The 27,340-nt window shown below is 44.1% G+C and overlaps 1 protein-coding gene across 1 annotated transcript in view; it reads right to left on the bottom strand.

The window, feature by feature from the left end:
• Positions 1–27,340, bottom strand: part of CTTNBP2NL (CTTNBP2 N-terminal like) — a 258,239-nt gene that overhangs the window by 153,296 nt on the left and 77,603 nt on the right. Inside the window, exon 2 of the mRNA XM_078644463.1 lies at positions 10,323–10,429. Within this exon, the coding sequence (XP_078500589.1) occupies positions 10,323–10,421 (99 nt within the window). The 5' untranslated portion in view covers positions 10,422–10,429. The remainder of the gene's footprint in view (positions 1–10,322; positions 10,430–27,340) is intronic.

Genomic DNA, 27,340 nt, shown 5'->3' with positions numbered 1-27,340 from the left:
CTATTGGTAGGGTCCTAAATGGAAGGAGTGGGAATTTACATTAGCTCCTGAAGTAACATTTGAGCAGCAATAATAATGGTAATCACAATACCTTGTCTACTATGTAGCACCCATTAGCATGCTTTTGCATTTTCTAGCACCAAGGCTTCTAATAGATCATCATAGTGCAAAGTACTTCTTAGCTCGCAAACTAGTTTTCCCAGCATTCTTTTCGAAACTGATAAACTAGACCGACTATAAGGTGCCACACGTGAACATAGCAATTAAGTTAATTTAGTCTCTCTTCATAAATTCTGAAATAAGGAACATGTTCCACTGTGCAAGTGTACTTTCTACTCTCACAATAAAGACGCCACAAACAGGAACTTAACTTCAACGTAAATAAAAAAAGCTGCCTCCGTGGAAGACGGATGACAAAATGGCGTTCGTGGTCTTACATTTCTTTACATGGTCAAGAGTTAGTGGAACATCGAAACAAATTGGGGTAAAAGCAACTCGCCAATTAAACATGTAAAGGGAGAGCCTGCAAACATCTAATGATAGAGACGGGACTGTCAAATGCTTCATTCTAGAAGGACCAAACAGGCAAAACATCAATGTTTCCCAGAAGCTACAGATTGTTTGCTTTGTTGTACTTTTGGCAATTCACCCAATGAAGTATTACGTTTTTGCAAAGACTAGGACAAAAAACGTACCAATTAAGGTTTGTTTAGAACAGCTTTCCTAAATTACTGCTCAGGGAAGTGTTTATATTTCACTATTTGCTAAAATAATTCACAAACCACTGATAAGTCTCCCCGTTTGAGGATTTTCCATATTGTGAAAAGGTGAGGAAATTTGGATGGTTGACTGTATTTTGATGGGTGAATCATAAAAGAATTCATTTTTTTTACAATAATAAACTCGATTAAACAAAATGTTGATGGCAACGTTCTCACTGTTTTGTCCACTGGTCAAGTCAAACTTTCTCCAAAACATGAATCAATTTTCCTTTTCGGTACAGTTACTGTTGCAGCAGATTAATGGTGAAGAAGTCTGAAGGTTGAAACTTCTTGTTACTTCCTACCAAAAAGTTACCCAAAACAGACACATTTCAGCTTTAATAAATAAAATATACAGTACATGCAATAAAGCTCAGCCACGCCGGCGCACACAATTGATAATGTAGTTGTGCAAGTCCAACTTATTGTGGGTCGGGATTTACTAATTACATCACAAATTAATACTTCTTTATTATCTCCACTTTTACCTAGTCACTGCAACTAGGGGGGAAGTTTGCAATTTTTTGCATTAATATAAGGTTTCATTCTTAATTCCTTTCCATTCAATGAACACATTAAAGCATTATATCGAATACAATCTAGAAAATATGTAAAAAGTAATAAACGGTTTACTAAATATGTTACTGAGCAGTTCCTTGTACTTTAGTCCAGTCAAGTGAAGTCTGTTAAAGAGCAGGTTTAGTACTAACAAACAAAATATACAACATGTTCCCTCTTTGCAGAGGCTGTTTTTCTACGTTCAAAGCCTCATCCTGAAACCACTCACAGATGTTTGGGGATTTAGGAGTGGGTAAAACAACACACTACATCAGCTCTTAGGTTCAGGTGGCCTAGCAATGTGATCTCAACACACTATAATATAAATTGGATATTTAGGTGATGTTTTTCCAAACCCAAAGAGGTATCCACTTTGGGTTCAAAATTCAGTTGTTTTCATACCTACGGTACTGAGGTAATGATGGCAGAAATTTCCAATGAGCACGAGGTTTACGCACAATATGCCAACCGATATTACCTCAACTTTTTTCACTGTGCACCCCAGGTGGGTGCCAACCCAGGTCCTCCATCCCCCAGATGGTCAGCCTCTACCCCTAACTGAAGCCTCACTAGTATAAGTGGCAAAACCTGGTCACTGTATTGTTATGGCTAGCCAAGTTTCTTGAAGGAGGTAGACATCAAACTGGTCAATAAAAAGACCCCAGTCCTTGTAATCTAGTTTGGAGCCTATACCAGCAATGATCCAAGACAGGGCTCTAAATGGGAGATTGGATTGGGTAGCTCTTAACTCCTTGGGTCTTACTCTAGTTGAGGCCTCCCTTATTGCTAGTTTTGCTGGTCCCATGTTAGGGGCCCTAGCTTTAGACTCTTCATTACTACTCAGGTTGTTTGGTCTATCAATTCTGTGTTCAGCCAAAGGTAATCATGGACCAACTAAAATGCCTCCTCCACCGTCCAGAGAGCTTAATATAGAACATATGGTGACCACATGAGAATGAGCTAGATGGTCTGTTTCAATTTCTATGGTCCAACCAGCAAGAGGATTAACTAGGAGCGCACAGTTATAGTGAAATTCTACCCGTCATTGACTGTCTGGGTGGTGGAGATAGCCTTGCTCACACACCCCTTTTCGGATGGACACAGTCTTGAGGAGACAGTCTGTTACCCCTGCTAAGGAGATGGAAAGCTGGGGACCCCCTTATCAGTGTATAAGTCAGTGTACTTGCAATAAGTACATGAGAACGGTTGTTAACAGGGATACTGAAATACCCAATGTGCCATTGGCCATTTGCGAATGCTGCTGGACGAGAAAAGTGTTGCAGTAGCATTGATACATGTCTTACATAGGAACAAGGTTTATCAAAGTAACCTAGTGGTAAAAGGGCAATTTTCAACTCCTTTTCCTGTTCATGCACCCCTTTATAGAGCAACCTATGGACAACATTAGGAGCCTTGTAGTTGATGAAAACACAGTCTCCTGGACGGTCAACCTGACCCCCCCCCCAATCCGCCACAGCCTGCATGTAAAAAGGAAATTATGTGCCAATGAAGCAGCAAAGTTCTTACTTCTCATAAATCACTCAAAGCATTTATTAGTAAGTTCCTTGTGTGTTTCTCTCTGGCCTCCCGCAGTTAGGAAGCTGCTGTGAGGATTGTCAGAGAAGGGCAGGATGCAAGTTATTAACAGGAAGTTTTTTCTGTTGTTGTACTGTTGCAACAGGCCCAAGTCGCCCATTGCTACTATCCTGCAGACAGGGTTGATCCCCTCAATGCCCCCCTTCAGTGGAATGCCCTGCTGGTGAGGAGTTAGCTCTGGATATTATAGGCGGTACTGTGAGAGCGGGGGCTTCTATTTCCACAGCTCGGAGCTCTGGGCCTGGATGGCATACTAGGACTACTGGCCACAGGCCCTCCTCCTTCTGTGACCTGATGGGATTGGCGCTGTGGTTTTGGAGTGAGTTTAAGCATATACTCTATTGCTGTTAGGCGCAACAAGATTTGTGCAAGTTCCAAACACAAAATGCCCACAACTCTATTTACTAACTCTTTCATTAGTTGTGCAGACCAGATTTGTTTTAAGTCAGGACCCCTTCTGGCAATGACACGTGAGCTGGACAGAGACAGGGGTATTAGACAGATGATCTGCTTGGGCTCCTGTTTTGTGTTGCTTAACCAGGGCAGTCCTACATGGTCTTTTTAGGTGTTGTCTCTTCGATACATGCTGTATTCAGGATATTGACATAAAGCTCTGACCTCTTTCCTCCCATCTTTTTAATTGGCTCCTGTCCCTGCCCTTTGTAAATCGTGGCTTTTCATTGGTCAATAGGCTTAGTAGTCCCTTCTTAGTACCACCTTGTCTCTTCTTTTAACCTCCCAGAGGACACCCCCTGTTATATGTGTTGTTACTCCCTAGGTTTTAATTACCACCTCAAAGCACTATTTTTTTTAAAGGCGTCAGGCAAGACACACACTTGGTCCTGAGCTAAGCTGGCAGTGGTTATATAACTCACTCTTATATGAGACCATCTATAAATCACCCTTAATCAGCTCCACTCAGATCCAATATTAATGCAATAATTATTTTGTCACATCTCAAAGCTAATTTTTGTATATATGGGCATAGGTATTTGAATGTACTCGTAGTACAGCCTTGCTTGCAATGCATTATGGGTAGGGTGGCTTTACCAAATCTTCTTGCGGGTGCAGCACCATATGTGACCAAGAGAGGTCCGCAGTGTTGGTGCCTTGCTCACTTGGGATGTCTAGGAGCAGTTTGCGGTACTGCACCTAGACATGCAGAGCTGGTGCCTTGCTCACTAGGGGCCTCTAGGAGCAGTTTGCAGTACTGCACCGAGACGTGCAGTGCTAGTGCCTTGTTCACTAGGGACCTCTAGCCGCAGCTTGCGATACTGCACAGGGACATGCAGTGCTGCTGCCTTGCTCTCTAGGGACATCTAGGAGCAGCTTGCGGCACTGCACCAAGACATACGATGCTGGTGCCTTGCTCACTAGGGACCTCTAGGAGCAGCTTGTGGTACTGCATTGAGACATACTATGCTGGTCCCTGGCTCACACCGCAAGCATTTGAAAGTATGAGCTATTGGCGTTGCATTATTATTTGCAATGCCAATACATCAAACTATCAGTAATGCGAGACCTATTGCATTGCAAATGCTTGTTTCTACTTGTTGGCGTTCCATATGTTGTACCTGGGGAAAGGTAGCCCCATTTGATGAGCTAGAAAGTAGGTCAGAAACCACGTTTGCCACATTAGTCCCAGCCTCAGGGGTACCAGTAGTGGAAACTGACTCAAGAAACCAATCTGTGAATGTAAAGATACTCCAGAACCCAAGCATAGTTTTCTCCCCACCAAGTCACGCTCAATTGCTAAACCCCCTATTGCATTCTGCAACATCCGGTCTATGGATGTGGTTTTAGTAGGGTGGGGTAGTGGCCAAAGACCCACCTGCACACTTGCGCTTGCCCATGAGATCCTCTCTGCATTATACACTACTTGAAACTGGAGCCAACCTGGTGTACAATGAAAAAATACCTAGATTTAAGTGTAGGTGATATTAGGCAGAGTCACTAGGAGCAAATAAGGCCACTGACCGTTAGAGAGGGGTGTGTTACTAACATTTTTGAGAATATAAGACATACTCACCCAGGTCCTGAAGAAGGCGTTATGGGGGTGGCCCAGCCTCGTCCGGCCATGGATAGGTGTAGACGGGCCCGTCCTTGGCCTAGACAGTGCCCTGTCGCATCCTGCACTGCAGTCGCGAGTGGCAGCTTTATGAAACAAATAGTGCGTTGCAGCAGAGCCCTGCCTCCTGGCAGGCACTGATGTCTGGGGCCTAGAGTCTCCGTAGAGCGCGTCCCACCCAGCGGTTGCAAGAGGCAACTTTATGCACCTGATGGTGTGTTGCAGCAGAGCATTGCCTTCTGGCAAGCACTAGTGTCTGGGGCTTGGAGTCCCCACAAAGTGTGTTACTCATGTAGCTGATATCCAATGCAAATCAGTGCTAACAAGCATTGATAAGAGTGAGTTGGACCTATTTTAGTGTGTGAGTGTTATAACAGGTGAGCTAACAGAACTCACAGACACTCAAACGCTGGTCATTCGGCATGCTGTGGTAAAGAGAGGATTTTACTTGACATGTTTTGTATCATGTACAGGATTACGTAGACCATGTCCCTTATAAAGGGTTCCTTGTACTTTTTACACATGCAGTTTTAGAGACCTTCCCACCTCTTCCATCCCTCTTACAGCACTGCATACTCCGTGGTATTCATTTCCGAATCAGTGCAGCGTTTGTATTGTCTATGACAGTTTGTTAAACACACGTTCATGGCTCACTCATTTTTATAACGATATTGAATTACAACTGACAGACATGTGACTGTTGCTCCGAGTGCTAGGCAAAAAGGTCAAGGATTGGAGGAGAATGCAGTCACAACATATTCGTGACACAGTGCCTGGTACTGCCATGAACTCGCACTACCTTCAGCCTCATCCCCAGAGCTGATCAATCGTGCTCTGCCATGAACACGCATTAACACCCGGAACTCACTCAGGCCACTAGAGGCAGATCGGTTCGTAGTACTAGTAAGCGCTATGCAACCGCATGAAAGACAAAAAAAAAATACGCACACACACCTGGGAAAAGGAAATAGTCAAAAATACCATGAAAAATTAAGTTACGTCTGGGAAACATATCAGGGACTGCATCGCCGATTGGATTTTAGCGACAACTTTCAAAGCACGTTTTTATTATTTTAATAACAGCAACACTTAAAGCCCTTTATGTAGAACCAGTTTGGTAGGAAATAGTAACTTCTGTTGAGATTTCACTCTCTGTCACTCACCACGTGGACTCCATCTCGTCTGCAAAACACATTTTTAAAACGACACTGTCAATATAAAACTAAACAAAAATACATATCCCAGCTTAGTCAGTCTTTTGTTACAAGGTTTTTATCTGTTTGGCGAGAAATAATCTTTAACAATGTTTTCCCACCACTCTAAACTGTGTTAGTGAACTGACTGCACGATGGGGAATAGGAGGAGGAATACGAGTTTGAGCACCTAGACAGAAAAATCACATTTACAGGGAATTCAATCAGAATTGGCCTTTTTTATTTACTGGACTACATCCGTGCAAAAAAGTGACATTTGGATGAATTCATACCTATATAAAAAAAAAACAGGTCAGTTGGGTCAGCCCTTTTCATCGATTTTTCTGCTCCATTGGCATTACCAAGTTGCTTCTGCCCACCACAGCAGACAGCATTGCGGACCAGGGTCGGCCCACTTCAGCGATTGGCTCTCTTGCAGGGTGAGGGATGGCCTTTTGTCTCATCACATGCACATCCACATAAAAGGAAGTGCAATTCAGTACCGGTGCTGGTGGGCCGATACTTCATTTTGCCTATGTCTTTTTTTTCTTTTCATTCTTCATACCTTTTTTGTAAGTTATCCTTACGAGTTTTGAATACATCTTTAGGTTCCAGTTATGTAAAGTCTTTTCTTTACATCAATAAGAACCATATTGTGCTGTGCATTAAAACCTAAAAATGTTTTTAAACCTGTTTCAAGTACACCTGCCAGAAAGGAAGTGCCTTCACAGTTCTATTACAACTTATTAGGAAATAGTTGTTTTTGAATTTATAAAAACTTATTTGAAGGATACTGCGTTTAGGCAGCAAAATATTTTTTTTTCCTTTTTTTTTTTATTTTGTGGCATATGCCTGCAATAAGAAAATAAGTAAATACAAATAACCATTGCACCTGCTTGCCAAGACTAGACCGACCGTGTGTTTTTTTTGCAATGAGTCTACAAATCACATGATTATTATTATTATTTTTTTTAATTGACATGGACTTAATGTTAATTAGACAAAAGATAGTTAAAATGCACTTTTTATCTTGTTACATTTTATTTTGACTTTGTTTCTAGCCATACAATTGGCTTTTCATTTTAGGTCAATTGCCTGTGGCTTTGTAATGCTATTGTTTTTATGCGTTTTACAATTCAGACGTCAACTAAAAAAAATGTTAGGTGTGCCAGAGCACAATGAATCAGTTGCTAAGAGAACTTAATTACAGGGCATTTAAGTAGGAGTTGAATTTTGGAACCTCTTGTGAATTTATGTATGATCTGTGCTTAATTTGAGCTGGTGGTTGCCGTTGCAGCTGCAGCACACCGGCACATATCTTTTTATGAGGATCGGCACTTATTTTTAGCGTTAGATATTTAAGACAGTACGAGAGGGAAAACACACACAAATCTGCACAACAAAGGAAAATAAAGCCGGAAAAATAGTCACAAAGCGAGAAGGCAGGAATCTGAAAGTAAATTAAAGGGCTGGGCGTGTCTGGTAGAGGATTAAAGAAGCAGGAGATGGATTTAAGAATACCTGTCTTGGTATTTGACTAACATTTAATAGAACTGGCTGAGGGCTTCTAAGCAGAGGTACCGGGACTCATTCTTTTAAAAATTAACCACTGCATACGGCAGTTCACCGTAAGTGAGAACTACAATGTGTCTTACTGTATAGAAGGTGGATGATACAAACTACTAGACCGGTGAACATATTTTCGTCTTCAAAGCTAAAAGCAACTCTCCCTCCCCCTCAAAAGAAATTCAGCTACGATTGATTTCCCTGGGTCCTTGATGAAGGACTAGAATGATCTTATCCTAACAGCAGCACTACAAAAAGTTTGTTCTTTGCACTATATTGTCGAGAATAAACCGTACTATTAGTTATGGGGAAGTTTAGCTACAAGTGTCTCAGTGTTTTGGAAACTAAGATATACATTTTGATTCCTTGTATGAGTGCACAGTCGGATTTAAAATATTTGAAAATAGCTGACTTGAAAAGCAGGGGTTCCGAATGAAAGCAATTAAATAAATCCTTCTGTCCTCAGTAACATTTTGTGCAGCCATAAGCAAATGGGAGAACGAATGGCTCCTCTGATCATCGCCTCTGCTATAGCAGACTTGTTGTTTCGCACAACCAGAAAGCAATGACGAGCAGAGTAGCATTGAAAGACTTCAGACAAACCCACTTGAGTATCATATGGATGCCAAACAAGGGTTGCAGAGAAAAGTCGCTGACCATATATGTACAAGCACTAACATCTGATCCATGGTCAAAACTTAAAATGTGCAAAGGTCAGTGATTTCATATCTCTACTTGCCTCTTGTAAAACAGTGGGTTTACATGGGTGTTGACCTACCCCAGCCACTCTGCCTGCACTTTCCTCTCCAGTGCAGCCCTAGCTTTCACAGGCCCCATGGACATTGTGTTTCCCCCAATACCTTTGAGGCCCAGTCCTGCACCACCGGTACCTCCCGTCAAGTGTCAAAACAGCAATGACAAATTTCAGGTGAACTCAGCAGATAACCGTGCTGATCACTCATGAGGGTTTCAAAAATGTAGTAGCTGAAACAGCAGGAGTGGCTCCTTCGAGAAACATAAAATGATAATAACATCAAGTTATAAGCATTTTATGCTTCGTGATGTGTACTGCTGCTTTGTGGCGGGTGAAGGGTGAAGGGGGGGCGGGGGTTGGCTGGGTCTGCTCTACCGGCAGTGCGCAATGACTATTTAGTCAGCCCTCTCAGGCCGCCCAAACCAGTCATGAGCACTACCCTGTTCTCCATTACAGCCTGCATGGAGAACATGCCCACCACTCCAGCCCCTGGCTGAGCACCGTGTCACGGCACCGAAGACAGGCGAGCAGGAGCAGCGACGCATGCCAAGCCTTAAGGTAAGTTTATGTTTTTTAAATGTTTTTATTTCGGACCCCCACGACACAACCTACGACAACCAGCCCCTTGCGACAGAACCCCGCGACAAGCGCCCCCATCGCGATTTCCTCGCCTGCCACTCCCAAACTCACCCACCCACGAGCCATATCAGCTGCCGCTATGAACAGATAACCCCCAAAAGCATGTGTGGTCCACGTATTTTTACAATCTCATCAGGAACAGCTATTTGAGGCACAGGGAAGGATGGGAGCATCAACTTCACTACAGAATTACACATTAATGGCTACACAGTTTAACCTTCAGAAAGAAGGTAGGCTTGGACATACCGGAATCCACATGACTCCCCTGTCACCTATCGACAATGCATGGTGAATACTTCATAGGCAACCACTACTTGCGGTTTTCAAACACTACTAGTCCTGTACCGCCGCCAACGTACAACACACATGCTCTTCAACCAATTGCACATCATTTCCTCCTTAGCAATGTCCCAGATGCCAATCTACCTCAATCATGGCAATCCCCTAAATGTAAGCTTTCTGCATCTTACCCCTGGACTTGCTCATTCAAGTAACCCTACTTCCTTTGGCTCAGCCGACCCTTCCACCAATCCCTACATTTACACCTACAATAAACCCTATTTCGACCCGAGCCCTGGTGGTCTCAGTATGCCTGTGTACTGCAGTCAACTACTCAGTAGAGGCAGAAGCTGGGGTCTATGGTAATTTGTCGAAATACAGAGGTGGTTTCTCTGCTCGTATTTACATGCACAGCATCACTCTACACCTCGCACTTAATAACAGTTTATTCAGCAATAGTGACATGTTACGACAATGGAAACGCACGTGGCAAATTAGGAGGGAAGCATTAAGGGCTGTGAATATCCAACTAATGGTCACATTTAATTATGAACGTATAAAGGTCTCTAACAATATTTGTAAGAAAAGCATCTGCCCCTTAAAAATCCATACAGTGCAAATCCCAAACCTTTCTTACGTTTTAAGTTCAGAAAAATCATCAGCAGCCAAAGAATCTAATAACAGCTTCATTTGTAAGGTTCTAATAACACACAGCCCTCTTTATTCACAATCGAGTGGTATTGGAACGACTTTAGAATTTGTAAATGTCCACTATAAAAGTGAACCCCGGGAAACATTTGAGCCAAACTGCAAACAAGCTCATACTCATGATGGAAGTTTGCATACAAAATAAGGAAGCTGCCGGGGGAGAATATTTGTGGTTTCTTGATCCAGCAGAGACTACATACCTTCAGAGCTTCTATGACAACATCCCTCGCTTCCAGCTCGCCCTCCAGGACGCTGAAGAGCATCAGGAGCTCAGGCTTACTGAGCTTTTCCAAATTCATCCTGGAGCCTGCAAAGAGAAGGGAGACACTCAGTTTAGGACATGCCAGATAGGGAGCAGTGAGTCATCTACCACATCTGGATGAAGTCAGACTGGCTCTTGTAATACTCATTATTGACATTTACATCCTCTACAAGTTTATGTCTTATATGAAGCAGCACTACGGGACAGGTGACATCCAATAACATGCATGATAAGGCCTAAACCTCTTCCTCCACTCTCAGGATCCCCGCCCCATGTATTTAACAATTTACTACTGGGGTTATATCACATTGAATCAACTCACAAAAGAGCCCACAGTCATAAGGTAGCTAAATAAAGCTTTGCTGGCTAGCTCTATAGGCAGTTTTATCTCACACTCACTTTAGCACTGCACATTTCACTCATTAACACACCAAGCTCACATAGGGTTTTTAGTACAACCCATGTATTCAAATTGAAAAACAACCCTGAGCTCCTCCCTCGTAGAGAGGGTTGTAGCCCGAGTTAGTACTAGGTTCCTAACACGAGGAGGCACCCCTTATGATGAAGCATGACACCTATGGTGTGTGAGGGGAGTAGCCCTTAAAAGGGATACCTTCCCCTGTTCAGTTGGTTTCTTCTCTGGTGTGAGTTTTGTGTATCACATTCGAACATTTTCACAGAACTATGACCTGTGGGCTCTTTTGTGAGTTGATTCTTGGAGTTGGGAGGGTGCCCACGTTGGTCTTTAACCCTCCTCTTGGCCCTCTTTGTGTGTTCTTATATCAAATTGCTCACACTACCTCAGTAGCTCTCTCGAATTAAAATAACAAAAATTTCCGGGATCCTGACACCCTGTCCACCTCCTTCCGACCTTCACTTTGCAGCTATGTTTGGGCTTGAATGGTCACATTTCTTCCCAATATAGACTTGTGCCCTAGAAAAGTAACTAGTTGCAGAACAGACAGTATGCGAATCAAAGGCTTTCTGTTTCTGCAGACTGGAATTCATCAACATTAAATATACACAAACGATATCAATCGTGAGACCTGAAACTAAAGAGGACACAATGGAACAGCTGAATGTCTAATTTGTGTGGATATATGAAGTGAATTAACACATTATTTGTCTTATGTTAACCATGATGCATTGCACACTCCTCTTGTTATTGTGGACAGGATTAAAAATAATATGTATGCACTTTGATTATAAGTAGGACACATTTGCATCATCTCTGAAGCTAGAGGATACCTAATAAGCACAACAGAATCGATTTCACCTTGCTGAATATCCCATAAATTCGTGAAAATAGGTGTGTTCGCACTGGATTATCAGGAAGGGAAAGTTTTACATTATTTGCAAATGCCAGCCATGGATGCATGCATTTTATTGTTTTAAATGGCAGCGGTCTCCTACTGACAGATTTCAATCCATTCCCAGACAAAAGAGAAACTTGGAGTACCTCATCACGGTTGTATGTCAATACAACGCGGTGTTTACACCGCACTACCATTACAATGGTGGTTTTACAACGCAAGTCGTTACCACGACTTGCGCTGTAGGGTGCTGGACTTAGGAATAGTAAACTTTACTATTCCAACACCAGCCTACGTACAGTAGGGAAGGTGTTGGAATAGTAAATCTACTATTCCTTAGCCTAGAGCGCCCTCCAGCGCAAGTCGTGGTAACGACTTGTGTTGTAAAACCAGCGTTGTAATGGTAGTGCGGTGTAAACACCGCGTCATAATGGATGTTCCCCCCTCATCACATTTCTCAGTACTGATATGTGCTCCACTGGGATGAATGCATCCACAAAAGTTTTTGAATGTCACATTTAGGATCAACAACGGTCTGTTTTTTCTTTTATAGACATTGGGGAACCTAGTCCTAACGCGAGGCGGCACCCCTATGATGAAGCATGACACCTATGGTGTGTGAGGGGAGTCGTCCTTAAAAGGAATACCTTTCCCTGTTCAGTTGGTTTCTTCACTGATGTGAGTTTTGTGTATCACATTCGAAAATTTTCACACAATTAGGACCTGTTGATTCTTGGAGTGGGGAGCGTGCCCACGTTGGTCATTAAACCTCCTCTTAGCCCTCTTTGTGTGTGTTGTAATTTTTGAGCAGCGGCTCAGCTGCGGGCCTTTAACTTTCTCTTTTCATTATTTTTTCCAGTTACAAAGAACAAGTGTGTTACTATGACACCATCTCTCTTTCTATCTTGGCAGAACACATGGGGCTAGCTTTTGATGATGCAATGGTTCTTGACGGACTAACAACCCTAAGCATATTAGACACACCACTAACACAGACCATCACAACATCTGATGACTGGAACAAACTTCAGAATTTGAGACACCTCCATATTAGAACAACCACATATGGCTCAATTATGACCGATTATCTGAGAAGCAATTGTGCCTCCACCGGCATCATAGTCCCCAACGCACCAAGGGTGTTTTTAGATAATAAGATCTTTCCCAAAGACTGGTCCCTCTTTACCTGGCGGTGCACGAGGGACATGGCTGATTCTTATCATCAACAAGGCAAAGACGGTGGCTGACACTATTCTGATCGTAATTCAAACTTTGGAATCAGAAATAATGACAATAGTCGGTGCCACACTCTTTAAAAAGAACTTGGAAGAAGTCGCCAAAGTCTCAAAAGCTTATAAAGAACCTTAGCTTACCAGCAAGATCACCAAATTCAAAAATGATTTGGCCAAATTTGCTTTGGAAAAAGTCTATCTGTACACAGACGACTCTTTCCAACCTCCAGCCTTCAACAACAAAGGTAGACGCTACGGGTTGAATTATTCCTCCTCAGACAGAGAAGAAGGATCAAGTGACTCAGATAGCAGTTCAGACACTATGTGCCAGAGGACGCAGAACCGAGGCAGTAGACAGTGCCGAGGTCAACGAGGTGGGCCACATCCGACAATGGTGGCCACCTACTGCATGGGGTTACCCGCCTTTTCCAACTTTTGGCCCAGGGCAACAGGGCCCTCTGATGCCTTTTTGTCCCCCACAACAAGGCTATATCCAGCCTTTTTTAGGGCAGAGCTGCAGACGCAGCAGAGGAAGAAGATGATCCCAACACCAAGTGCATTGGAGCACTCCAACGTCATCCCAGCATCAAGTGCATTGGAGCACTCCAACGTCACCACCAAACACCAGGAGCAAGACTGGACAGAAGGCAGGCCCCAGCAGGGATCCAGTCTAGTAGTTAGTCTCAGCCAACGGTCTGACGCAGGATGAAACCACTGTCCTTGAACGTGGCTTAGGCTTTGTCCCCACCAACCTAGGAGACACCTTTATTTTACAACAAGAGATGCATCAATTTTTTCGAAAGATTAGGCTCCATTTCTTTTTTGCAGACAAAAGGCCCACAGAAACTGACCAGACCAGCACAAATACTAACTTATGACCTAAGTCCACTTTCAACCTTCCGACTGGCTCCATACCAGTGGAGGTAGCTACCTTTGAGAAGGCCGTCCTCAAGGACCCAGAATCCTTTACATCAATGCCTCAAAAGACTTTTCAGAACCTACCTAATTGAGAGAAACAAGCCCCGACTACCCTTCAGATGGACAAAACCATCACAATAAAACCAGCGGACAAAGGGGGTGCAATTGTACTCATTGATACCGCTGCATACAGGACTTTGGCTTGCGACAGCTGAGCAACATCACAGCATATCGTCCTCTACATCAGGACCCCACCAAAGAGATAACAAACAATAACACTCATGATCATGGATAACTCAGAAAGAAGCGGAGTTTCTTTGCACTAAAGAACCAGTGACTCCGTACTTTTACGTTCTACCCAAAATCCACAAACCACAAAGACCACTGCCTGGGAGGCCCATCATCTCAGGTAGTGGTTCAGCCTTAAACCCATTATCACAATTTGTGGATTACTTTCTACGTCCATTGGTGCAGTTGATGCCAACTTACCTGCAGGACACTAAAGACATTCTGAGGGTATTACGAGGTCAAGCATTTGATTGCAACACCGATTACCTAGTGTCCTTTCACGTAGAGTCACTGTATACATGCATCCCTCAAGACCAGACTCTGTCTACTATTGAAAACCTCTTACATCTCCATCCACCTGACACCATGACACTGATTCCATTCCTCATGAGATGTGCCACTATGGAAATGAAGGAGAACTACTTCCTGTTCGAAACCCAACCACCAGATGTCTGGTACGTCCATGGGGAGTACTTTTGCGCCGAGCCTGGCGAATCTGTATATGCACGTATATGAGCAAGAGGTCGTTCTATCGACCAATAATCCCTTCCAGACACATATCCATATCTGGAAGAGATATATAGACGATATTTTGGTGATTTGGAGAGGGGATGAGCGAACCCTCATTTCCTCCCATTATTGGCTCAACACCTGCAATGAACACCTCAAATTCATGTGTGATTGCAGCAAAGATAAACTTGCTTTTCTGGATCTCTCCATCTATCCATCAGATGGCCAATTGGAAACTGAATTGTACACCAAGCCCATGGCCCGCTACGCTTTGCTTCATTACGACAGCTATCATCACAAATCATTGCGTGAAAATCTTCTGCTTGGCCAATTTCTTAGGCCGCAGCGTAACTGTTCTGATACTGCCAAATACAAAGAATATGCTAGGACTTTAAGAGAGTGAGTGAGTGAGTGAGTGAGTGAGTGAGTGAGTGAGTGAGTGAGTGAGTGAGTGAGTGAGTGAGTGAGTGTGTGTGTGTGTGTGTGTGTGTGTGTGTGTACACCTTTAGTTCTCTCACAAATGTAGTAAAAAAAAATCAATATTAAAGAACTAGAATATTCTTAATAAAAGCCAACACACGACACCAAAACACCTCTTTGCATTCAAATGGAGTGCCAATCTGAGAGACACTTTAGTGCACTCCAGACCGCCACCAGGAAACATACAGAAACCGAATACCTAGGGCATTTCCCATGTGGGTCTTGCTCTGTCTGTGTGCAGACTTATGCTAAAAAAAAACATAGACATAGGCACGACAAGACCATGGGAGCTGAAGAATCACACAAATTACAACAGCGAGCAGGTAATTTACCTTATCACCTGTCCCTGTGGGCCCCGGTACATGGGTATGACCACTCACAAGATCCGTATAGGCATACAGGAACACAAGAGCATTATTAGATGCTCTAAACAAAACTATCGACTGACCAGACACTTCTTTGCACATCACATCTGATTCATTCAAATGGACAGTGCTGGACAAACCCAATCTGAATGCCACAACACCTCGTCTTGCTCTTCGTTTGTTCGGGGCAGTGCTTAATTTGTAAACTATTAAGTGCCAGGGCTCTGACCAGGAGGCCACTGCAGCTTGCACCACCCATCGCCCTCGTCATCGCTGCCACAACAACTACTAACCATCTCTCTCGCATGTAAATGCGACAGTTCAGATTATTCCAGGCCCCCAAAGCTAAAGGAATGGCTAGGGCGGCAGGTATTAGCAATTTTAATATACATTGTAGTCCTAAACTACCATTATTCTGCTCATCTCTAAATTAGATGAACAGCTCCACCATGTGGGGGACTGTTCTAAGTATGTTGTTGACAATTAGGTGCCGGTGCTGAGCACCGGAAAGCCCCGGCTCAGACTGGTTCGGGGCTGAACAGTGTGGGGTTTTTAGACTGAACACCTCTGATTGGACTCAATGACGATATCCTGTGGCTTTCCCAGACCTAATATATGCTTTAGGTCTGGTTTGTCTTCCTCAGCCTGCCACATGCTGCTTTCGGCTCTTTCACCCTTCTCTGTTCCTCCTTTCAGAGTGAGCTTAGTGTCTGGCTCAGTTTTTCACATGTTTTTCGGTCACCCATACCCAGTGTCTTTTAACATCTGGCCATGCCTCCAGCTCGAATTTCCCCCTTGAGCTATTTCTTGAAGCCTACAGAGTGTCAGTTTCATGCCGGATATGGCATTGCCTATACCATTGTTGCTGTTTGCAGCTTTCCTACTTTTAGCTGGGTTCATACATAACTGTGCCTGAGATGGACCACTTTATTTAGTCTCCTTTTTGTCCCTCCTCACAAGGGCTCGATTTTCCAGCAAGGTTGTTTATTGGATTTACGCTTGCATTCTTTTCCTGATTGCGTCTTCATTTGCACCTTCCCCCATAAGCCTGCTGCCTCTGCGCATCAGGTCTTGTGTTTCCAGCATGTTGCTTCCTTTTGCTGCTCCTTTGTTAGCCATGTTTTGCTTTCATTAGCAGGCTTCATGCCCAGCACTCATGCATCCCCAATTTAAAACGCGCCACAGGGCGTGTTTGCACACATCACCTCAGGCCCCGCCCCCTACCTTCACCACTGTGCAAACGCATCCCATGGCACGTTTTAAGTTGGGGAATTAAGTCACCGTGAATCCTGAGATCCCCGGGGGGGCAACTAGCTCACCAGGTACCTCCAGTAAGCGCCACGGAACTGCGTTGCAGAGAGGTGTAAAAAGGGGCGTGGCCTCAGAACACCTCTCTGCAACGCAGCCCCCGGGCACATAATGGAGGTTCCTGGTGGGCTAGTTGGCCCCCAGGGACCCCAGTATTCAAGGGGAATTTGTTCACCATCTGCAAACGCGCCAGGGGGCGTGTTTGCAGAGTGCTACAGGAAAGGGGCGTGGCCTCCGACGCAATGTCGGTCTTTTTTTGGGGGGGGGTTTAAGAAGGGGGGCTATGTGGCTCACCCTTCTTTCCCTAATATTTTGGCCCTGGGGACCCCATCCCCCAGGGCCTGCCCCTATTTTTTTATAAATCATTCGGGAAGGGTGCCGCGTGGCCCACCTCCAGAGGCCATAATCGCCCCGGGGACCCCAACCCCCGGGGCATGCCCCTTTTTTTTTTTTTACATCTAGGAGGGGGGCTGCCATTCCTGCCCTGCCATAGCAAACTACAGTTTTCCGGGGGTGAGCACCCTGGGACACCGCATGAGCCGGGCCTGGGGGGTGGCGGTCCCCAGGTCCATCTCAAGGCTCCAAGAGGGGGCCGCGTAGCCCCCCTCCCACCATCTGCAAAGCCCCGGGGGGTGTTGGTCCCCGGGGTTGGGGGGGTCCGTCACGGACCCCCCAATTTAAATATTTAGTGCCCCAGGGAGGTGGCGGTCCCCGGGGCGTGTGAGGGGGGGCTTGAGCGGATTTTGCAGATTTAAAAGAAAACATTGGGGGGGGCCTTGTGGGACCCCCTGAGCAGGCCTATGGGGTCATGGTGTTTCTACCCTGCCCCCTTTTCGTGTTTTGCATGTTTTTTTATTAGGTTTCTTGTGCCTCGGTTCTACCAAGGCACAAGATGTCCACCAACACTTCCTGGTTTGGAGTGTTGACAGCCAATTAGAATACAGCTCGTGCACGGCAGGGTGCGCGGATTCTCCGAGGCCATAAAAATATATGTACTTCTGATTTTCTCAGGAACTACTGAACGTATTTACACCATTTAAGCAAAAGGCACGAGTCTGAACCAAGGATTACCACTTTAGCAAATTTGGTAGTTCGGGCTGTAGCCACGATGAACAGTTCCTATGGAAAATTGCATGGGGAAAACACGTTTTGGGACCCCCCTTTTTTCTCGGACCCTGCTTCACGAATCACCCCGAGACTTTCAGGATAGGAGCGGACCGGAGCGCCCCACCAGTTTTGAAAATTTCAGGATGATTCGTCAACCGGCGCCAAAGTTATTTCAAATAAAATGTTGCAGATTTCCTATGGAAAATATAGGTCCTAACTAGAACTAAAGATATATAGATCTATTACAATCAAAAGCTATTGTCTAATGCCAGAGCTAAAAAAAATACTGCATTTCAAGTTGCTTCATGACAATACACGACATACTGTGTCATCTGATAAGCTGAAGCTAAACCTTTTTTACTCTGCTTAAAACATGCAGAGAACACTCATGTTCAAATAAGCTCTTAAAATGAGCACTGTCTTTGCCGACTGCCTCAAGTACTTGCAAGAATTAACAAAGTCACCCATTTAAACTTCATGTGCTTACACAAAACCAGGCTCACTCCTGCTTTCTGTTGTAACCTTGCTATCTGTAAAGGAGTAAACTACTTAGAGCAGACTGTGTGAGTAGCGGTGCGAATGGAACAATGTGCAGGAGGTTGGCTCTATGTGCAAGTGTAGGGGCCTCAGGTGAATGTCTCTCATTGGGTGTGGAGGACGGCATAGCCCCAAGTTAGTTGATGGAGTCATGTAAATAGGTGCTTAATCAGCAGTTTGGAAAACTAGGCATTTCCGCCCTAGGATAGGTACAGACATGACTGAGAGGACAGGCGAGTGGACTGCAAATCAGGAAATGATCACACTTTGTTCTGTCATGGTGTTCCCTAGTGTTTTGCCTTGAACCTTTAACTTTCCCTAAACTATTGCAGGGCTGCATTTAGGATAGCAAATAAGCCTCTTGGACAATTTTCTGGGACTGGAGATACATTTGCTATCCTATCGTCTCTAAAACCTGCTGCCTGCAGGGCACAACTGAAGTCAAAAGCACTGCATAACATAAGCAATGTAAAAATATATGGTAACCAATGATAAACGCTTGAAATACCTCGCAATGTCATTTATTATAACAGCAACAGGCAAGAAAAAGCAGGTTAAATATGCTATAGTGGAGTGGTGTGGCTCACTGGTTAGAGGCGGCAGACCCGGAAGCAGAAGTCGGCCCGGGACCAGGGTTCGATTCCCGACGCGGCAGGGTCGTGGACCAGGGTCAGCGGACTTGATAATTCTCGCCTCGGTGCCTACTCTAACCAGGGTTCCCACTCGGCAACTCTGGGCATTAGCTTGCCTAATCTCCACAACGGCCCCATCAACGCCGGGGATGCCTGGCTCCACCTGGGGGATTCCCAGCAGGGACCATCCCACAGGGAAAGCCAGGACGGGTTCCCCAGCGGTATACAGCTCCAGGACACCGGCTGGCAAAACTGCGTTTTACAAGCATACACATTACATTACATTACATTACATATACAAAAGGTAAGCTGTGCATAATTTGTTACACATAGTAACTATATACATTCCAATGGAGTAATAAACTGGATTTAAAATTCAGTTCTGGGATTTAACCCTCAGTCCCCCATATGCATTCTGGAAAATTATGCTAAATGGTGTGGACCATTGGCTACCTTGCGTACACAACTCACCTACAAAGCAAGTTTGATTTGGTGTTGCACTGAATTGCACCACTTTAGGAATGAAACACCGAAGTTGGACTTTCAATGGGCAAACAGAAAAGCCAGGCGATGTTACATTTGGAGCGGATGACAAGCAGTGAGCACTCTGCCCCTTGGTCTTTGGTGACTAAGGAACCAGGACCATAATGAAGAAAAGAGGAACAGAGCCACGGTTAGTGCTGCCATCTGCCCTGCTCCCTTAAACCAGACAGTGCTTGTTTACACAACAAGGAACACTTGAGGCCCACCCTTGATCAAGCTCACTATTTGCCAAGGAATCAGAGAATAAGGCAGCCCATCCAGGATGGTATCCCAGGACACTGCTGGAACTGCCACCTCTAGTGGGCAATTAGGTCTCTCACAATTCCCAGAGTGGCTTGCACCAGGGAGACCCACTATCCTCATTGATTTGTCCATGACTAAGGGGTTAGGCTGACTAAATATGGGGCATTCTGGCCATTCTTTGGGCTTATAGGATTAACAGCCCTTGTGGGCTAGAGAACCCCTTTTTAGAAGCACCTAAATATATAGGTATGCATACAGAGGAGGTGTACAGTGACCTTGATGGGTTTCTTTAGTGTCTACCTACTAAAGCGATCAGGGCCCAGGTAGAATTCTTTGGTGTGCTCACAGAATGCTTTAAGAGCTGGGGGCGGATTTGTAGCCCACCTCTGTTAGTTACAGACTTTTGTTGGGCCCCTAGTGCTTGCTGTTGCCAGAAGCCCTGTAAAGAGCCCCAAAGCCTCAGTTGGGTCACCCTGGATCCATATGGACTGCAAGGGAGCTTTGGCAGGTGGTCAGTTTTTGGGCCCAGTTACTCTGTGGCTGGGGGCCAGATGCTGGCTGTTTTGAGGCAGAAAGGAAGGGAGCAGACACCAGCCACGCCATTCATTTGAACCTCATCATGGCCTAGATCGAGGGGGGGCTGGGTATTGTAGGCCCCGCCCCTCTGTCAGAGTGGCGTAGCAATTGTATGCATTCCGGATTCTCACTAGTGAGGATGTAGCAGTCGAGCCATCACTGCAACGAGGCAGACTGGTAACCATGACAGGTGCTGGCAGCAAGGTGTCCCCTTATCCAATTCAAAGGTAGGCTCACGTTATAGGAACAGCCCTTATATGGTTTCTAAGAGCTTTTTTAGATACTCTGAAACCCAACCCCTATCACGTAAGCTACTATGAGAGAGATTTGAAGCTTGAAAGTCCATTCCACAGTGACAGTGGTAGTTGGCATCTAGGAACAGAAATATGAGAAGGTGACTTGTTGGTTGGCAGAGATCTTCGCTAATATATACAACACACAAGAAATACATATAGAAGGCTACTTTGCTATTAAATGGATATATTCAATCTTGCCTTAGATCTTAAACAGTGCCAGGCTGAACTTTGTAAAAATGTGCAACTCTTCCATTCAAGGATATCAGAAGGAAAGGGATTAGGGCTGATTGGAAGAACATAACTCCTACTAAAAACAAATGCACTAGAGTTCAACTTTAAACATGACAGTAAAACTGGCCAAGAACCAGACCTCAATAGAGATCTCTAGAAACAATGTGGCAACGAGGATTGCATTCCGGAATGAGAATGTTGGTTAGTTAAACAATTAAGTATACAAGAAAGCCCCAGGTAAGATTTTATATCACAGTTGAAAATGTTTCCAGTACAGAGCTTGTGAATTCAATATATTGAGAAAACCCCAACCATTAGTGACACAACATTTAAAACTTAAAGATGCCACATTAGACAACAAGCTGCCGGTTGGAATGATCGAGTTAATTATTTAGAGTTTTAAAACTAACCTTTAATAGGTTTCTGTGTTCTTACAAGTTGGGTAAATACAGGAATTGGATAAAAGGGAGAATAACTAGTTTTTCTAGATTCACACGATGTTATTGAGGTAGGAGTAGACCCTGCTCCACTGGAGCAACAGCAGGCAACCAAGTCACTAGTGACCCCCATGCGTTTCAATTTTCATCTTTTTACCTGATCAATCATATGTTACTACAAGCCTTTAATAAGTTGCCACCCATCCTCAGAATGCAAAATTAAATGCAGTGGTGGTTGGTAAAATTTGAAAATAGTGAGGCGTAAAAATCAATTCAACAATAAGGTCACTAAAGTGACCTTACTTTTTCTGCAGTTTGGACATGAAAATCTTTCTTTTCTCTGTGTCCTCCGTCCTCGTGGGTTAGGTCTCCTCTGTGGAGGCTGCAAAGAGCTGTGAGGGGTACTAGAAGCATAGGCTATCACAATGCTGTTTTCATGCTCTGTATTTTAATACAAAGCAAGAAAGCAGCATCGCGACTGGCTGGGCGGGACATCCCTGTGCTCTCTTGGAGTACAGAGGGCATGGATCTTTGTCACCATAGCACTACCTTATAACGCAGCATATTCGGAGGGCAATTGTACACATGTCAGGTTTGCCGCATTAAAGCTAGCGGTCAATTGGACATGAGCACTTCACAGCTGAGGTACTGGGTTTTTCAGAACCGGTACCAAACCGGTAACCCAGCGGTGCCAGGGTACACCCAAAGACCTCGGGTACTTTCCTGATTCAGACCACAGAAACTCAGAGTCTTCTAGGTGAAGTCAAGGATCGATTTTATTGGCTGCAACCAAGAAACAAGCGTCCTAGAAGTACAACACACAGGATGTATATTCTCAGGAGACTGCTCAAACTTACAAAGTCAGGCTTCTCTTTTTATACAAAATATTGTGCTTTAGGCAAACATTCTTCGAATTTACAGTATACTATTCACATTTTTTCGTTACAAAGGAAAAGCAGAGTCATGATGACATGTCCATATTTCAGTTCGTCCAGCCCACAGCAAATCACCCGGCAAGGCCCAACATTTCATCAGATATCGGTGGACCCCCAATAAAAACGGGCACCTCCCCATCATAAAGCAAGTGAGAGAAAAAGGAGCAGGGACAGGTGTGAGCAAGATTCGGCAGGGGGTGTGCGATGAAATGGGTTCATGGCCTGTTGTGCCTTGATGCTATCTCATTCGGCCACTGGGAGAGGAACTGACCAAACAGGCTCGGCCTGGGGCAATGGTTTCAACCTGCCCAGGTCAGAGAAAAGGCAATCAAGGTGTACTTGCCCTTTGGAATCGAATTTAGCTGTATCATAAGCCTATGTAAAGGGCAACTCACAAAATGGCTGCCGTATACAAAATGGAAGCCAAGGGTTCAGAACGAGAATGACGATTTCGAGGTGAAATCGTCACTGGAATATGACGAAAATGCTTGTACATAGTGTACTCGTCATTTTCGGTCTTTTGATACTAACTTCGTCATGTTACGACGAAGTATTATAATTCTCAAGTCCGGAATTTTCAGAACCACACAGCAGCAGGCAACCATCCACTGGATGATGTCACATGGTGCACTGGGACAGTACCACGCCTTCTACCCTACAATATTGTGCATGCTCCGCACTAAAGTTGACTAAATAGGCCATTTAGTCACCATGGCTCATATTTCACATGCAGTGTATGACAGCTCACATTGGGGGAGGGGCGCCACTCCTTAAGAGAAACTGCCCCTGGAAATGCAACTAATGTTTACCGATATCACCTACTTTGGGTGTGCTAGTTAAGGACAGTAATCTGCACTATCACAAAGGTTTCGACATACAAGAAGTAAATAAAGACAGCTATTCATTTTGACATAGTTTGAAGAAAATGGGTTTTCTTGTAGCATCCACCAGTGCAATACTGTCTTATAAACATAACGTGCATATTTTATGTCAAATTAAAATTTCCATTAGAGGGCAACTCCAACACTTAGGTCATAGCACAACCCACATTCTGAATTCTCTCTAAATGTTCTCTAGATGTGCAATACCATGCATTAAGATTGCCCTGCTTAATGTTACACGTAATATGGAAGAAAGTGCAGACTTAGTTCAGCCAGGATTCAAAGCTGTGCACTCCAGTTCTCTCAGCATGCACACCAATGAGATCTACCTTTGTCTTTACCTGTGTGATACTCTTCAGTTTCTATTAACTTCTGGCTACTGCCCTGAAATCAATGTCATTATAGATCAGCGTGATAAACTACCAATTTTGGAGGCAAATGTGTCAAACCCAGCTCAACGATTGATGGTTCTGATGGCTACAAAAAGTCATGAAAAACAAGAGGGGTGGGTCATCATCATCATCATGGTGCTCTTAAGTGCACTAGATTATCTGAATGATTGTCATCTCAGTGATGCTTTGAAATTCGAACCAGACTGGTAATCCTGGATGAGTATATTGTTCTACATGTTTTCATGGAGCTGGCTAGAGACATCCTTCTTAAAGAGCCTTCCTAGGACTGGCAGGCAGGTGACTGGAAGGAAATTTGCAAGGTCACCTGGGTTAAGGTTGGAGTTTTTTAGGAGGGGTAAAATCTGTCCATTATGGGAGTTTTGGAAAGCACCTTGTGTGAGGGATGCATTGATGAAAATGTGTAGTGATGCATGAGACTATTTGGTGAAGAGTTTCACTATAGACAACAGTTATATAGTCTTTGAATGATTTGACAGCCAGTGAGTGTAGGTAGTTGGTAAAATCTTTGGCTAAGAAATGCTGACTGTAGACAATTTGAGTGTGTTACTGGAAGGAATGCTGTGATGATATCTGGTATTTCCAGGTTGCCTATACAACGGTAGATTTTCCCAAACGTTTCTATGAAAAAACTATTGATTGCCGTACTTTGAAAATTCAAGTGGATGGCCTGGTGAAAAGATTTATACACTATTTGAATACTTCCTTGTTCCTCTTGAGGGGTCTGTTGATAGCGGCTGTGTTGTAGGTAGTCTTGCTCTCTATGACAGGATTTTTGCCATGGGGACGGATTTTATTTTAGGGGCACTGGGTCTTCTAACAGGTGTAAACATCCCCACTCCTTTTGTTGTTGAATTGAGGTTTTAGTGTCAGCTACCTTTTGACTATACTGCAGGCACTGTCATCATATGAAGGAGAGTGACTGGAACAGAGAGGCAGAATTTTAAAGTCAATGGTTAGAGTGGTTGAAGAAGGGGATCGGTCAGCATTGGAGTTAGGGTTGGAAATGCCTGCAGGTGACATCAGTATCTCTTGGATAGCACTTGTTTGGATGTTTGTGAAAGATCTGGTCAGTTGCTTGAGGTCTTCCATTTCCCTTGGTTAGTGAATGAAGAGTGGACGAGCTATTGGTCTGATCCACATCCTTCATCAGAGTGCAATATAAAAGTTTCCCTGGCAGATGAGTTGAAGTCTAGGGTATTTATTTTAGTGTTTTGGGAATGGTACAAGCTAAGTGATATCAGTAGAGTCCAGCAAATCTAACAAGACATCTATTATGAGCTTGCTGGAGGCATTACCTGGGAGGTTTAGGTCACTAAGGAGGATATTGTTCACATATCTGGTCAAAATCACTGTGGTGTGGTAAATTTTGGTACTGATGGTAGGCCTGGATTTAGGCGTTCAAGGGTTCAGGTGGAAGGCGACAATCTGTGTTGCTGACAGAAGGTAGCAGCAGGATGTGGAGCTGAAGACAATTGGTTATTAAGAGTGCACAACAACCAGGGTGGACAATAGCAAGGCCTCTCTGTTTGGCCAGCTGTTGTGAGGGATGGCACAGTCACGTCACAACAGGAAATCAAGAATGTAAGTGGCAGATCGAGAAAATCATGTCTGAATGAAAATGGCACTGAGTTTATGTTTGGAGCCGAGGTCTGAAACTTCAGCTACGTGCATGGCAGTGGACTGAGCATGACTAAAAGCATAACAACAATGGAAAACAATGCAGTTCAGAGTAATTACCAGTGAAGTGAATGCAATGAATTAAGTGAATTATGTGGCGATTGGAATGTTGATTAGGATGAACGTGCATCAGTGTAGTGTGTGGGTGCTATTAGTTTGTGGAAATGGAGCACGGAGAAGTTGATGAGCCACAGTGTGTATGCCTAGAACTAGCCAGGGTTTCATGACATTAGCCTTTTTGAGGCTCCAGTAGCCCCAAATAATAGGAGTTGCACATGTTTTTCGGTCCACTTTGCTGACATTTCAAGGACAGGGCCACCCTGTACATTTAACATATAAAGATTGTGGAAAAAACTGGGTCTGGGATTGGTTGGCACTCCGAGGTCAAACTACCTCATCTATGCACTGGGGTCTGAGGACAGTTTCCAGCCTGGACCATGACTTTCCAGATTGCCAGTATTTTTGGGTAGCTGGAAAGTGCTGTTTATCTGTGACTTGTGTAGGCATGGAGGACAAGTGATCCAGTTCCACACTGAAGATTTAAGTGAGCTTCTGGCCATTCTATAGCCTACCCTTGGCCCAGCAGACCACATTTCCCAGTTTTCACTGTGGTGTCTGGTGTCTCCAGAAATCTGTGATATTTAATGGAATTCCCTCCTCCCCTTCCCTCCCCCACCCCAACCTAGCCTGGGTAGATGGGGTGAACATTATATAGTGTTCAGTTACAGCTGCAGACTGTGACCCATGAAAAGCAAGCAAGCAAGTTTCTTCATTATCAAATCCTGCAGTTGCTAGGGATATTTAGTCAAATTATATTAAACAGATTCTGCATTTCCAGTGAGGAAACTCCATGGAGTAGGAGGAGAGATTTGAAAGGGTGAGAGTGCATAATTTGTCTCGAGTGGACTATTTATCTATCAAAGAAAAATACAACTTTGGGATGTACATATGGTTGTGTCAGATCTGCTTTAGAAAGTCATTTTCAGTATAAGTGTTAGATCAATTCAAAATGGAAACAGATTCAAACTAATGTGGTGTGTCATGAAGGCACAAACTTAAGGATTTGTTTATTGTGATTTAGTTTACAATGTATATCTATTTTAGTCTGTGTTTGTTTGGTAAAAATTGGGATGCTTAAGGTTTAATGTTTTAACTGAACTGGCTCTCTCTTGAGAAAGGTGCCATGCATCACATCTCCAGTCACTGGCAGAGGGATGCTTTGCATCCTTAAACAGAATGCAAACCAGATATGTTGTATCAAAATTAGAACTGTTGCTCAGTCCTACTGCGCGACCAGGTTCCTCAAAGGGCTACTTCCATAAAGGCTGATACTTGAGGCATATTTAAAAGACTTCCTTCAATTGTACTTGCTGGTCATTGTATACAAGTGCAATGAAGCCAGAATTGGAGCCCAAAAGGAACTATCCAGTTATGAATTAGGTTGGGTAGGGGAGAATATGAAAAGCAGGCAAACTGGTGGAAGCTGCACCAAAACCGATGGATGGCTTACTTGGGTGAGCCACTGGCAACTCTCTGTGCTGCATTACTTTCTATTGTTATTTTGATCAAGCATAATTATATAATTTCTTCCATTACATTCTGTATTGTCTCTGCTAGTCGGCCTAATTGGAGGGTATGATCGAACGTAGTGTTCCAGCATGCTGTGCCATAGGGATTTAAGCAACAACTCAGTCAGATGGCCCCAACAATGCCGAAGACAGTCCGGTTGGGGTATTTCTATTCAGACGTGAGGTGGCCTTGTAGTTCAAGCCAGATTGTTTCTACCTGTAATGGCACTGAGAAGGTAAAAATAAATACACACGCGGCATGGAATCGCCCTCAAGCTTGGACACAGAGAGTCGCCATCTTAACTGTAAACTTTTCTGTCCCTCTGGATTTCGTGCATTGATAAGTGGCACAAATAAGGGCAGCCTGGGCATTTCCGGGGCAGTGTCAGGGAGAGATTTGGAAAACCGTGCAAAAGAGTTGACCGCTCATAACCGTATAACTGTGGTATTCAAACATTTGCAGAAC

The sequence above is a fragment of the Lissotriton helveticus genome, chromosome 5_1 (assembly GCF_964261635.1).
Source record: "Lissotriton helveticus chromosome 5_1, aLisHel1.1, whole genome shotgun sequence".
Lineage (NCBI taxonomy): Eukaryota > Metazoa > Chordata > Amphibia > Caudata > Salamandridae > Lissotriton > Lissotriton helveticus.
Note: the sequence above shows the minus strand (reverse complement) of the source record. Positions and strands in the feature narration are given on the sequence as shown.